Source organism: Schistocerca cancellata, chromosome 11 (genome assembly GCF_023864275.1).
Source record: "Schistocerca cancellata isolate TAMUIC-IGC-003103 chromosome 11, iqSchCanc2.1, whole genome shotgun sequence".
Classification (NCBI taxonomy): Eukaryota; Metazoa; Arthropoda; class Insecta; order Orthoptera; family Acrididae; genus Schistocerca; species Schistocerca cancellata.
The window spans coordinates 145,944,246-145,958,745 of NC_064636.1; the positions used below are offsets into that span (position 1 = coordinate 145,944,246).

General features: G+C 38.8%; 1 protein-coding gene across 3 annotated transcripts in view; it reads right to left on the minus strand.

Moving 5' to 3' along the window:
• LOC126108665 (uncharacterized) overlaps nucleotides 1–14,500 on the minus strand; it is a 93,029-nt gene that overhangs the window by 45,356 nt on the left and 33,173 nt on the right. For all 3 annotated transcript variants that reach the window (XM_049913975.1, XM_049913974.1, XM_049913976.1), the window contains exon 3: nucleotides 5,488–5,558. In XM_049913975.1, the coding sequence (XP_049769932.1) occupies nucleotides 5,488–5,558 (71 nt within the window). The remainder of the gene's footprint in view (nucleotides 1–5,487; nucleotides 5,559–14,500) is intronic.

Below are 14,500 nucleotides of genomic sequence, written 5' to 3' on the forward strand. Positions count from 1 at the left end.
GCATGAACGTATTTTACAAGGTAAGTCTGAAAAGGATGTGGATCTGGGAAGCCCTGGTGGCACAATTAAGAATGAAATAGATTACATCCTCACATCAAACAAGAGAATATACTCAGACATGTCAGTTATAAATAACTTCAATTACATGTAGTTAGAACCAGGATTTGAAAAAAAAAATAAAATAAAATAAATTGCAAAATCCTAAATTCTGAATCAAAACAGAACAGCTTATAGAAAGAAAGAGAAACACTGACAGCGACTCACTCAAACAAAGATACCTTAACAAAAACATAAAGAAAGCGATCAGAGAAATCAGAGAATGCAAAACACAAAACCGATTGAAGAGACCATCAAAAACAATGTGAACATGAAGAGTCCTTTGTTTCAGTTAGTCAAAAGGCAAGTGGATCATCCACAAAATTAGGAATGGTCGAGGAGACGTTACATAAAGAAAGACACTCACATAAACTATTGGGAACCTTCATTTGGTGCTCTATAGTCAACTGGTGAGAAGCCAAGGCGTAGATGATGAATCACAAAGATCTGTTATAAATGTGAAATTGGAAGAACTGGAACCAACAGAGAAAAAAATAAAATGAAAATACATCTGAAACAACTCAAGAATTATAAGGCACTAGGAGAAGATCAGATCACAAGCAAGATGCTTAAAATTGGAGGAGCAATACTAGAAGAACAACTCTTAAATCTATTAAATAAATGTCCCAATGAAGGGAAAATTCCAGAGTCATGGAGAACTCTTCAATAAATGTGACAACATGATCATCATCAATTACAGATATGTTAGTCTTTTATCTACCTTTTACAAAGCTGCTAACAAAAATCATTACCATCCACCTGAGTCAGAAATTTGATTTGTACCACACAGTCGAACTGGCGGGATTCAGAAGAGGTTTCAGTACAACTGATCGTATTCAAGCAGTACACACATTAATAGCAAAATGTATGGAGCATTTTACATAGCCTTCGTAGACTACGAGAAGGTGTTTGACACAATCAAAACATGGGGAGTATTCAGAGTGATGCACAGAGCCAGCATTGACTACAAATATACCAACTTAGTCTCCTACATTTACAAGAATGCCAATCTACATGTGGAAATAAAGACTCAATATCAGAGATGGGCATAAAATGATAATTGGATCCTTCTATCACCCAACAGGATCATCTCCTGATGTAACTGAAAAGTTCAGAGAAAATCTCAGTTCACTTGTACATAAGTTCCCCAATCACACTGTAACCATCAGTGGAGACTTTAATCATCCAACAATTAACTGGGGAAATTACAATTTTGTTAGTAGTGGGCATGATAAGACATCTTGTGGAACTTTACTAAATGCTTTACTCTGAAATCTACCAGATAGTTTGGAACCCGACTCATGATGGAAATGTATTGGATCTAATGGCAACAAACAGACCTGACCTCTTTGAGGATGTCCACATCGAAATTCGTATGTGGCAACAACGATTACTAAGGTACGAAGGACAACTAAAACAAGTGGAAAGATATATATTTTTAGTAAACTACATAAAAAAATCAGTAGTATCTATTCTCAGTGAGCAACTTGAAACTTTCAGCACAGGGTAGGAGCATGCAGAGGAACTCTGGCTCAAGTTTAAAGAATAGTTCACCAACCACTGGATAGATACTCATAATGGGAGGGAATCTCCATGGGATACAGTCAATGTAAAGAAACTTCTAAAGAAATAGAAAGTACGATACAGTCAATGTAAAGAAACTTCTAAAGAAATAGAAAGTACTGCATAACAGGTGTAAAACAAGCTTAGGGCTACAAATAGAGACACACTGAATGAAACGCGTTTGGCTGTCAAGAGAGCAATGTGTGATACCTTCAATGACTACCATAGCAGAATATTGTCAAATGATATGTCACAAAATCTAAAGAAATTCTGTGGTGTCGGTGGCACCAAAGTTAGTGCCCATTCCCCAGTGAATGAGACGGGAACTGAAATTGAGTGTAGCAAAGCAAAAGCTGAAATGCTTAGCACTGTTTTCAAATGTTTCTTTACAAAGGAAAACCCAGGAGACCTGCCCGAATGTAATACTCGTACTACTGAAAAGATGAATGAAAAAAGTATCAGTGTCAGTGGTCTTGAGACACATCTGAAATCATTAAAACTGAACAAAACTCCAGGCCCCAATAGAATCCATTCAGATTCTATATTGAATTTGCGGCTGAGTTGGCCCATTTTCTGACTGTAATCCATCGTAGATCACTCGAACAAGAAACTGTGGCCTGTGCTTGGACAAAGGCACAAGTGACACCTGTCTATAAGAATGTGTTCTACAAAACTTCCGTCCAATAAACTTGACATCAATTTGTTGTCTTAGAACATATTCTGAGCTCAAACATAATGAGGTATATTGAACAGAATGACCTCCTCAATACCAATCAGTACGGATTTCGAAAACATCGATCGTGTGAAACCTGACTCGCACTTTTCTCTCGTGACATACTGAAGTCTTTGGATCGAGGCAACCAGGTTTCTCGATTTCCGAAAAGAACATTTGACTCAGTACCGCACCAATGCTTATTTCCAAAAGTACCATCACATGGGGTATAAAGTGAAATTTGTGACTGGACTGAGGACGTTTTGGTAGGGAGGGCACAGCACGTTGTCTCGGATGGAGACACGTCGTCAGGTGTAGAAGGAACTTCGGGTGTGCCCCAGAGAAGAGTGTTGTGGCCCTTACTGTTCATGTTTTATATTAATGAGCTTGCAGACAATATTAATAGTAAAATCAGGTTTTTTGCAGATGATACAGTTATCTACAATGAAGTACTGTCTGCAAGACGCTGCATAAATATTCAGTCAGATCTTTATGCAATTTCAGCATAGCGCAGAGACTGGCAACTTGCTCTAAATGTACAGAAAAGTGAAATTTTGCACTTCACAAAACGAAAAAATGTAGAATGCTATGACCATAATTTCAATGAGTCACTGTTGGAATTGGCCTACTCATACAAACACCTGGGTGTAAAACTTTGTAGGGATATGAAATTTAATGATCACATATGTTCAGTTACGGGTAAAGCAGTTGGTAGACTTCAGTTTATTAGTAGAATAAGGGGGAAGTGCAATCAGTCTACTAAAGAGATTGCTTACAAATCACTCGTGCGAAAATCCTAGAATACTGCTCAAGCGTGTGGGACCCGTACCACACAGGACTAACAGGGGACACTGAATGTATACAGAAAAGAGCAGCACGAATGTTCGTTTAAATCACTGGAGAGTGTCACAGAAGGACTGACGGAACAGAAATGGCAGACTCTTGAAGACAGACGTAAACTGTTCCAAGAAAGTCTACTGACAAAGTTTCAAGAAACAGCTCGAAATGACTACTCTAGGTATATACTACAACCCCCTATGTATCGCTCACACAGGGATCGTGAAGACAAGATTAGAATAATTACTGCATGTGCAGATGCATTCAAACAGCCATTCTTTCCGCGTTCCATACGTGAATGGAACAGGAAGAAATCCTAAGTGGTGAAATGTGGCGTACCCTCTGTCACGCACCTCACAGTGGTTTGTAGAGTGTAGATGTAGATGTAGATGTATAAGTAGCACAAATTGGCTATGGGTCTGTCAAAGAGCAACAGAGAGCAATGCCTGGAGTGGGGTCAAATACGTAGGGATAAGAGTGGGGATCTATCACATTGGCGAGTGGATAGTGAGACTAAAGGTGCATTGGACAGAACACGTGGCCAGAAATAAGGTGCCCTGTGACGAGATGGGGAGATGAAATCCGATGACGACTGGGAAAAAAATGGAAAACTAGATCTACACCGCAACAGCAAAGCTTGACACGGAACTCTTCAGAAGAGGCCTATGTCCCACATTGCATATTTAGAAGCTGAAAAAAAAGGAAAGGAAGAATGGATGGTCAGTACTACTTGTAAGAGGGGAAGTTTGGAGCGCTGCTGACAAAGAGTTCAAAGTACAGAAGCTTTCTAGATGTTTTAATTTTTTTTGTCAATGAATATAAACTTGAAAACAATATTATAAAGCTGTAAAATGACATAAAATACTCAAAGAAGAATTTGACCAAGACAAAGTGCTAAGTAGGGGGGGGGGGGGGGGGGGGGGGGGGGGGGAAGAAGAAGGCTCTCAAGTCAATGACATTCACTCAAGAGTTATTGATAGCCTTGAGAGAGCCCGACATGATAAAAGTATTCCATCTGGAAGACATGGGCGACAGCGGAATTACCATCAGACTTCAACAAGAATGTAATAATTCCAATTCCCAGGAAGGCAGGTGCTGACAGAAGTGGATGCCACTGAATTATCACTTTAATAATTAATGGTTACAAAACATTGACATAAATTATTTTCAGAAAAATGGAATACCTGGTATAAGATGATCTTTTCAAACATCAGTTTGAATTCCAGATAAATGGACGAACATGTGAGGCCATACTGACCGACTTACCTTAGAAGGTAGAGTCAAGAAAGGCTAACCTGTTTAAAGCATTTGTAATTTGGAGAAACCTTTGGACAGTGCTGATGGCAATACACTGTTTGTAATTCTGAAGGTAATAGGGATAAAATACAGGGAGTGAAAGATTATTTACAGCTTGTACAGAAAACAGACAGCAGTTATAAGGAGTTGAAGGACATGAAAAGGGGAAACAGTAGTTGGGATGTAAGACGGATATGTAGCCTATCCCCAATTTTAATAACACTGTTTACTGAAAAGGTAGTAATGAAAGCAAGGAGAAATTTTTGAAAGAGAATTAATGTTCAGGGAGGAATAAAAGCTGTATCGAGGTTTGCCCAAAACATTTTAATTCGTACGGAGACAGCAAAGTACATGGAGGAGTAGTTGAACAGAATGGATAGTGTCTTCAAAAGAGGTTATAAAATCAACAACACCTAAAGTAAAACAAGCATGAAGTAGTAGAATTAAATCAGGTGATCCCTAGGGAATCAGATTAGGAAATAGGATACTAAAAGTAATAGGTAAGTTTTACAACTTGGGCAGCAAAATAACTACGATGGCTATTCAAAACACAGACTCGCTCCAAAACATCAAAAATATTTCTGAAAAAGAGTGTCAATGAGATAAGAGTATTGCCATCAGTGCAGCTCAGTAGGCAGCCTCTGAAGCAATAAGGCAACAGAGGTGTCATTCTGCAGCGGTGGCTGGCGTGCGTGAGTTGCAGCTCCCTCAGTGACTGGCTAAGACACCTGTTAAACTGCTTCGGAGCATTCACTGAGAGATTTAAACCCCCGTTGCCGATAACTACCGTATATAAGGAGATGGGACGTGACACACCAGTAGACACAAAACTATGATGGTCACTAATCTATTCAAAGTGATAATCACGGGATATTAATACTGACCTTCTGTTCCACTGACAGCCCTCACGAATTCCTCTATGATGCAAGAAACTGATGTCCTGCCCAATTAACATAAATACTGGTACAGATAGAAGCACTTACACCTGAATCTACATCATCATCTTCATCGTCGTGGCCCAAGATGTCCTCTGCATCGACATCCGCATCAATTCCTGCAACAATCGAGAATAGCGATAACTGTATTTCGAGAAGACTGGAAACTGCAGCAAGCAGATCAACTATCTACTGCATTATAAGGTGTGTGGGGAAAAATAACCTTTGTCAGGTAATAAATGAAATATTATAATAATTGGAGCAAACAGGCCCTTTTCAGTAAACTGCCTCGGATTTTCAGACAATTTGCCAGTACTATCTCAAAACATTACTGGTGCAGAAATACAATTCAGTCTCAAAAAGCACACAGGGTAACAAATACATATTTACAGTCATTATAGCACAGAAACGCTGTAACAAATATGTCTGAAAGGCCCACGCACAGAATCGCGTTTTGGAGAGGGGCCTGGTGCTCGGTTCCTGTTTGAGCTAGGAATGTGGAGTTCTGTTTAGGCTGGACCAGAGGCCATCTGTATAGCCAGTCGAACATCTATTTTACTGTAGCTATGTTACAATATATTAAGCAAGTTTTGAATGACGGACTAGAGCTGGTGCCCATGCAAATTGTGCAAATCAATTGGTTCCTTTCACAAAAGATTTTAATTAGGCTGACATTAATGCTCAGTTACAGGCACCATTTGTATGTGCACTGTTCAGATTTAATGTACAAAAACAGTCACCCTCATTCAGATTTTATAAGCAAAAACAGTCATCCTTAAATAACCCCAGACTGGATAGAGGCTGATGCTTCAGGACTAAGAAAAGTTTTAACTGTTTTAAAAAGTTTCTTTGTTTGGATTTTACACGCAAAAAAATACATTTTTCTGGTAAGTTTCTGAAGTGCACCACTTCTCTGCTTTGACCTTGCACAAATCAGTACAAACTTTGCACAAAGGTAAATAACGGGATAAAGCCAAAACGAATTTTTTTAATGTGATAATCTCTATCTCTTGTCGAGGTACAATGATTTAAAGTCGAGCAAAATGTAACACTTAAAACTCGCTGTTATGTGAAATGAATGCGCTGAAACGGATTAAAGGGAATTAAATAAATAAAATTGCATCCTTACAATAAAATTTAAAATTCAAAAATTTAGCTTCATTTGTATTTTATGTGAAAAGAACACATTTTTTGTGAATTCTTTTAATTGCACCATTTCCACCTTTTAAATGTGTGCGGGGTGGTCCAAATTTTATAAGGTAGACAAATACGTGTAATTAATGGTCATCCTGTCGATTTGTGAAAACTTGATCTGTTGCTACAATATAAGCAACGTAGTTAAAAAGTCTATAAAAAAACCTAAACCAGATCTCGTAGCCCGAGTCAACAAAAATCTACACTGGTTGCCATGTTATGGCAGTCTAATGTCAAAGTTACAGTAGAGTACAAGTCGGGAACCAGAATGAAAACGTGTTCAGATCAAAGCACAAAATAAGGCAAATATATCCTGACTTTTGACTTATTTGGCAGCTTCAAAGACATTTACATCAAAACATCTCACATATTCGCACTTTTTTACAAGTTTACCCTACTACCCCAGTGCAGTAAGCTCTTTCAGATACACTCCCCATTACATGTATTGTGAGGTGTGCAAGAACAAAAAGACAACTTTATGTGCCTCTAGAGTGGGATGCATCTACAACAGTAACGATCTGAGGGTGGGTAGTGCATCTGTCACAGCAAGAATCCCAAAGTGGGGATGCATGCATCCTAGACGTTAGAGAAATGCTGACAAATGCTTCGTTGCACTACATGACTGCGTATGTCACACTATACGACACAACACATTATACAACAAGACATCACATATTGTGTCACTTTACTTGACACAATTCATTATATTGAACGACACGGGTATTAATACTAACAAGTAAAAATGATACTAAAATGTAGACTTTCACGGCCGGAAATATCATGTCCATTATAATTATCCGGGCTGTTATGCCGTGGTCGGTTGATGAATTTTGTCTCAATTCCCAACCTCAATTCCAGCCTCCTCGTCTAGTGCCTCAGGTGACTCAAAACGGCTTACCTGTACCAACTTGACACCCCATGTAGTGTCTGGGTATAATTAGAAGCATTTCAAAAAGAACAATATGTTGGTTTGGCATCAGAAAGTGTCATTACGTGTACCAAAGAATAGATATGAGGCTGACACCAATTCAGGAGTCAGTGCCTCGCTGCTGCGAGCCAGTGGGTGTGTCGGACCTTCCATCGACCTACGGACCCCCTCGAAGATGTCTCCCGCAGTCGGAGACGAAAGGTTGGGAATTGAGACAAAATTCATCAACCGACCACGGCATAACAGCCCGGATAATTATAATGGGCCAGTAAAAATGATGTTTTGATTTAAATGTCTTTGAAGCTGCCATCAGTCGAATAACTAGTTCCTTTCTTCTGCATCCCTAACTCTGACCAGGACACAGTTGCTTTTGTTGTGCTATACTAGGAGCATTTTTCGTTCCGGTAAAAAGATCACACCGAGAAATGACCTCGCCAGAGGACACCACCTAGCTGTAGCACCGACAGTGCCATTGGAGAGGCTCTCGTCTTCGCGTGAAGCTGAGGGTTATGCTGGCTGTAGCACAGCTACTGGCAGTTTCTCCCATGCCGGACAGACCTCACTGCTTCCCTAGGGTCTAACCCGAGATCTGATGCGAGCTGTGCTGAGGGGTGAGTGGCACACGGGAAGACGTATCACGAACAGAGAGCTCCAGCGTGTGGGGTTTCGTCGGTGTCGACCTGATATATCCCCAGTTCTCCTGGGAACAAAACAGAGGACACACGAGACGACACAAAAACTGGGATACTCGACGAGGCCTCAAACGCCCGAGCACTGGCGTTAGAACAGACGGAAATTGTTTCCGCATCTGGGTAGGTTGACCTGGTCTGGTGCTCAGATGAGGAAACTTCTCAGAGAACAAAAGGAAATGGAAGGCAAAGAATTGCTTTCTTAACTTAAACGGAGCAAGTTAAAATGTTTCAAACCAAAGACCTCCGAAAAATGGAAACCCTAGGTTGGAATAACAACAATGTTAGGAATAGGATTGATTACTACTCACTGGAAAGATGACCCGTTCAGTTGCAGACAGGCACAACGAAAAGACTGTTACACATGTAGCTATCAGCCAAAGTCTTGCTCAGCAAAGAACACATACACACATTCACACAAGCAAGCACACCTCACACACACACTGTTGCCACCACTTGACAGCTCCGACCAGAATGCAACTGTCACGTGAATAGCAATCTGGAGTGGGGCAGTGCAGGGGAAGGGGTAGCAATAGATTGGGGAGAGAAGGTGTGCAGGGATTAGGAGACTGCCAAGCAAGTGTCAGGAGGTGGGATGGAGTGGGGTGGGGTGGAGCAGCGACCACCTCTGTCTACGTTAAACCCACAAACCGTCCTGAATTTTGGCATCTGCAATCCCTTCCACACCAAACAATCCATCCCATATACCATTGTCAGCTGGGGATGGCATATCTGCAGTGACAAGAACTCCCTTCCCCAGTATGCCGAGGGTCTCGCCAACACCTTCGAAGACGCACTATCCCTCGTATCTAGTCCACAGATTTCCCGTGCCATTTCCCATTGCACCCCCAATCTTCTCCACCCACAAAGGAGTGCTACCTTTGTCATCCAATACCATTCTGGACTGGAACAAGTAAACCCCACATCCTCTGTCAGGGCTTCGATTATCTATCGTCTAGCTTTGAAATGAGGGACATCCTACTCGAGATCCTTCCCACCCCTCCTAAAGTGGTGTTCCACAACCTACCCAACCTCCACAACATTCCAGTCCAGTCCTATGTCACTTCCAATCCCAACCTCTTGCCACAGGAATTAGATCCAAGACCCAGGTGGAAGACCACCCCAATCCACCTACCCAGTACTTCCAATTCCAGTTTTGTCACAGGCTTATCTTACCACATTAGAGGCCGGGCCACCTGTGAAAGCAGCCATGTCCTACACCAGCTCTCCTGCAACCAATGCGCAGCTTTTTATATTGGTGACTACCAACCAGCTGTCTAGTAGGATTAGTGGCCACTACCAAACCGAGGCCAAAAGCAAAGTAGACCCCCTATGGCACAAAATGCTGCTGAACATAACATGCTTGATTTCAATGGCTGCTTCAAACAAAGGCCAATGGGATCCTCCCCTCCACCATCAGCTTTTCTGAACTGCACAGATGAGAATTATGCTTACAACACATTCTCTGGTCCAGAAATAATGCTGACCTCAACCTATGGTAAACTACCCCACAACCTACACCTATCTAGTCCCTGCGCGTCTCCCAGACTGCTCACTTCTCTCGCCCCCACCCCACTTCCTTGCTATTCGTGTGACAATCGTATTCCGGTCGGAGCTGCCACTGGTGGCGGCCGTGAGTGTGTGAGGTGTGCTTGCCTGTGTGAATGTTTACTTTGCTGAGGAAGGTTTGGCCAACAGTTACATGTGTAACTGTTTATCTTCATTGTACCTATCTGCAACCCAAGTGGGCATTTTTATGGTGAGTAGAAGTTTTCTGGGAAGATAGGAGGTGGACGTCGTCCTGATCCAGGAGCCTAACTTTGGAGCAACTGGAGGGAACTTGATTTATTCTAGAAATCTAAAAAAGCCCAGAACATGCATTCATGTCAAGAATGGTATTTCACTCACGTCAATGGCAGACTTTTGTTCCAGGGAATTAGTGACCATTGGGATGAAACAGTACAAGGAAGGAAGCACGGGGGAATCTGCATTTGCCTCAGCTTACCATCCTTCCGAGGAAAGTGCTCCTCCTGCACAGGGAGTGAAGAGACACGTAGACAGCTGATTGCAGCTGAATGAACAACTGCTGGTTTGTTGAATGCCAGTGCCCTGAGCTGTAATGCCATTCGGTGTGAACTGGTAATGCTGTCAAATTCGTAGTTAAAATATCTTTAAAATGATGAATTAGTATCTTTCGATTTTCTTTTTCCATTAAACCGTATATTCTTCTGATGGTGGACTACTACTCCTTTGTAGTTTGAGATGGAAATGTGTGCTCATCTATTTCTTCAACCATAACGAATAACATCAACACTACTTCTTGTATGTATATATAGCGTACCATCAGTTACAATACATCACACCTAATTCACCTTCGTATACGCAAAACATGCTCCAAAGTCAAACAGCTATTACCACTCATCTGACGGTTCTTTATCCAAGAAATCATCTCTCACTGAATGGTATAATAGCTCCAACTTTTGTTCCCATGACAACAGTGATGACATCACGATCTACTCTTCAGCAGACCGCAGTGCACTTACTCGGCAGGACTTACTGAATTCGAATCAAGAACTGCTGCTATGAGTCAACTTAGAAGTAGATATCCTCAGGTTAATGAAGCAACTTAAATCACTTAATATAAGCAAGTCTTCTGGTTGAAATGTGGCAAAATGTTATCCCAGCTGAGCCCCCAGTTGAAATACGACAAAATGTTATCCCGGCTGACGCCCACAATTGAAATACGGCAAAGACACAAGTTGAAAATATGCTCACTATTTTTATTTACTAAAATTTGCCATATTTCGTGACAGTACCTTTTTCATTAGACGCTTACACGGCGATATAGTCTTGGCTTCAGTTGTCTAAGTATGATTCCACAATGCATCTTTGTTGGTTACAGAATTGATGTGGTTCAACGTGTTTCTCTCATTTTGGTGTTTCAAATACAGTTTCTTCAAATGTAATTTCTTCTTTTTAGTTAATACAAAAATAATAGTAACATACTTCAAATTTATTTATGACGGCGACCTCCACATTGTTCTTCCGTCAACACCATGGTCAACACACACCAAGAGTTAGCTGCCGACTTACTACAGTCAAAGACGACTCTAACGTCAAAGATGTTTTACACCACACACAATCTTCCAGTTGTAATCAGTCTCTTTGCTATTCTTCGATACATTTTCTAATAGTAATCAATATGTTTTTACTCTCAAAAACAGAAGTAAATTAACATATAATAAGACAAATTATAATAAATCCTGACAATAATATAAGAAAACATTTACAATTCGGTATCGACAAATACGGTAAAAAATTACATCTCCCAGATCCATTACAACTGCTCCCCAGGGCTTTTGTTGTTATGAACATATACAACAAAATCCCGACCACACTCAGTAATGGATCTGTATTACACAATTAGTACATTAATGATGCAGTCTGACAACCTTTTCCAAATTTGGACTCTTTGAATCTGTGGACTTGTTACTGGCTGTTGTTGCAATGATACTTCCCCATCAATCTCATACACAAAAATTCAAGTAAAGAAATTATTTGATATGACAAATATACATGGTATAAACCATACATGAGAAATATTCTAACATACAGCATACAGATTGAAAATAATAGAAAGGCAAAACTCTTTTTCCAGAATAAGATTTAATTTTTTTTTATAAATATTAATGTTAATTTCATTTTTTTTATAAATATTAATGTTAATTTCATTATGCTTACATATTGTACAGTAAAAATGATACTGGACATATATAGTGTAATGTGTTTTTCTCTATATTTGCCTTTTATATATTTTTTTTTACTTCGGATTTTTTTTTATTTTTCATTTTTTTTATTAGTCATGGTTTTTTTTGTTTTTTGTATATTTTTTTTTGCTTATGATTTTCTTTTTAAAATTTTTTTTTAACTCATGTTTTTTTTGTGATTTTCTTCTTTTAGTACAGTTAAAGATACATCAATATTATCTTAATTTTTTTTTTTTTTTTTTTGCAATTATTTATGTACACTTTCCTCTACTGCCATATTACTACAAATCACATTCTTGTGAAGAGTACTTTTGCTCCCCACAACATCAGTATAAACAACAATAAACTGCTCATATATCATGAGGCTTTATCTAAAATTGGTTTTGAAACTTATACCTTTGCATGCATGTCCTCACATGCATGCCTTCACCCACAGGGAAGACTTGGCTTCCAAAAATTAGAAAAATTCAGAAATGCTCACTATGGAGACTTTTTTTTTGTAAAAAAGTAAAAATAAATCTTTCTCTCATTTTTTGTTACAACAGTGTTTTTTCATCAGTTTCAATTAACATGTGACTTCAAATTATTACTTTATACATGCAAATATACATACTTGGTTGTACAGGCAGTTTTGTTCTAACAAGCGTATTCCAGTGGAGGACTTTTGTTTTAGATGCTCTTTCTCAACAGCAGGTCTTTTTGATATTGCAATACTATATGGTTTTATGAAAAATGGTTCATGAGGTTTTACCTGAAGCTCACCCTGATAACCCTTTACCCTACCAGGTATGTCACTGAAAACATCACTGTATTCCCACAGCAGATTTTCTAACTGTTGTTTTTGCTCCCCAGATAAACTTTGTGTTTCTGAAATTTTCAAATTTACTAAATTTCCAAATTCAACTTCATCAGTATCAAATCTATGAGTTTCAATATTCTCCAATCTATTTTCTTTTAGTAAATTGATACTGTCAAAATTTCCATTACTCTGATCACCAAGTGTGTTCACAAAATTTGTCTGAATGTATTCCCTTTCACTAATTTCTATCAAAAGTTTTCTTCCAACCCAATCAAATGCTGTATTTACTTTTACTATCCAATTCATACCCAAAAGAAAATCCTCATTAAATTCCTGAATTGTAAAACATCCATGTGTGAACAACTTGCCTTCAATTAAAAATGTCACTAAAGCCTGGCTTTTTATCAATTTACTGCTCTTCCCAGTAGCACCTTTTATCTTTACCCCAACAACTGGCATTTCAACAAAATCTTTCCCCACTTTCAATTTCTTGCTTAACCTTTCAGATATTCCCGAGATCTCACTTCCTGTATCAATTAAACATTTGCCAATCCATGACCCAATTTGAACTTTTATATAAGGACTGCAAAATTGATCACTTTTCTCAGAACCTGTATCCTCATGTAATAAATCACTTTCAATTTCCCCAAACCTATACTTATCAGAATCATATGGTATATCATTACATGTATTATTTGTCACAGTTATAAAATTTGCACAAGATACAAAATTGTCATTAGTACTCTCTATTATCTCAAAAAGCCAAGAATTTTCATCCAAATCACATTGTATACTATTGAAGTACTTATCCTTCAGTTTTTCAAAAATAAAATATCTCATCTTTTTCCACCACTCACGACATACAGTTTCACATACATTAATAAGCATCTTTCTAAAGTTCTTGTCAAAAGAAATAGTTTCACTGTTCAGCCATATATTCATAAGAAATGTGTGTGTGCCATTAGTATCTGTAAAAGTTTCACTTAGGCTAGAAGTTATACATGTGTCATCGTTATTTGTGTAGTCAGATTCTTTACCAACAACATCAAAATTCACACTTTCACATACATCCAGCTTGTGAGCTTTATTCATCCTGGTAACATCCCTGGGAATTTCTATAATATTCTCACTATTTAATCCATTTTCAACCATGTGTATACCCAACTTCCTATTTAAACTAATGAAATACCTTTCCTCAACATCATCATCAATCCCATTACTATCATTATCAACTTTATCATCAACATCATTATCATTATACATATTCAGGACATACACATTCAAATTATCCCCCAAAATATAATTTCCCCTTTCTAAAGTTACCAGATCCCTTTCACCAATATTTTCATTCTCACAGCACGTATTCTCTCTTTCATTCACACACATCTCTGAACTACTACAAATTACATCATCTGACAAAGTGTTGTTCTTTTCTGCCCAAGTGTAAAACTCTGTTAAATTAAATGGATCACAATTACTTTTATCTACTGTATGTTCTTGTGTACTGAAAATTTTATTTTTATCAATATTATTTTCCTCTTGAAATTTCTTCAATAAGTAACAACTAATGACCTCATGTGATAGCTTAGGTTTGGAACTGTCATGTTTGGGTTTATGATACTCACATCCATTGGTCCTTTCATCATGCTCACCTTCTGCCTCAACCTTGCGGACCTTCAAGGGG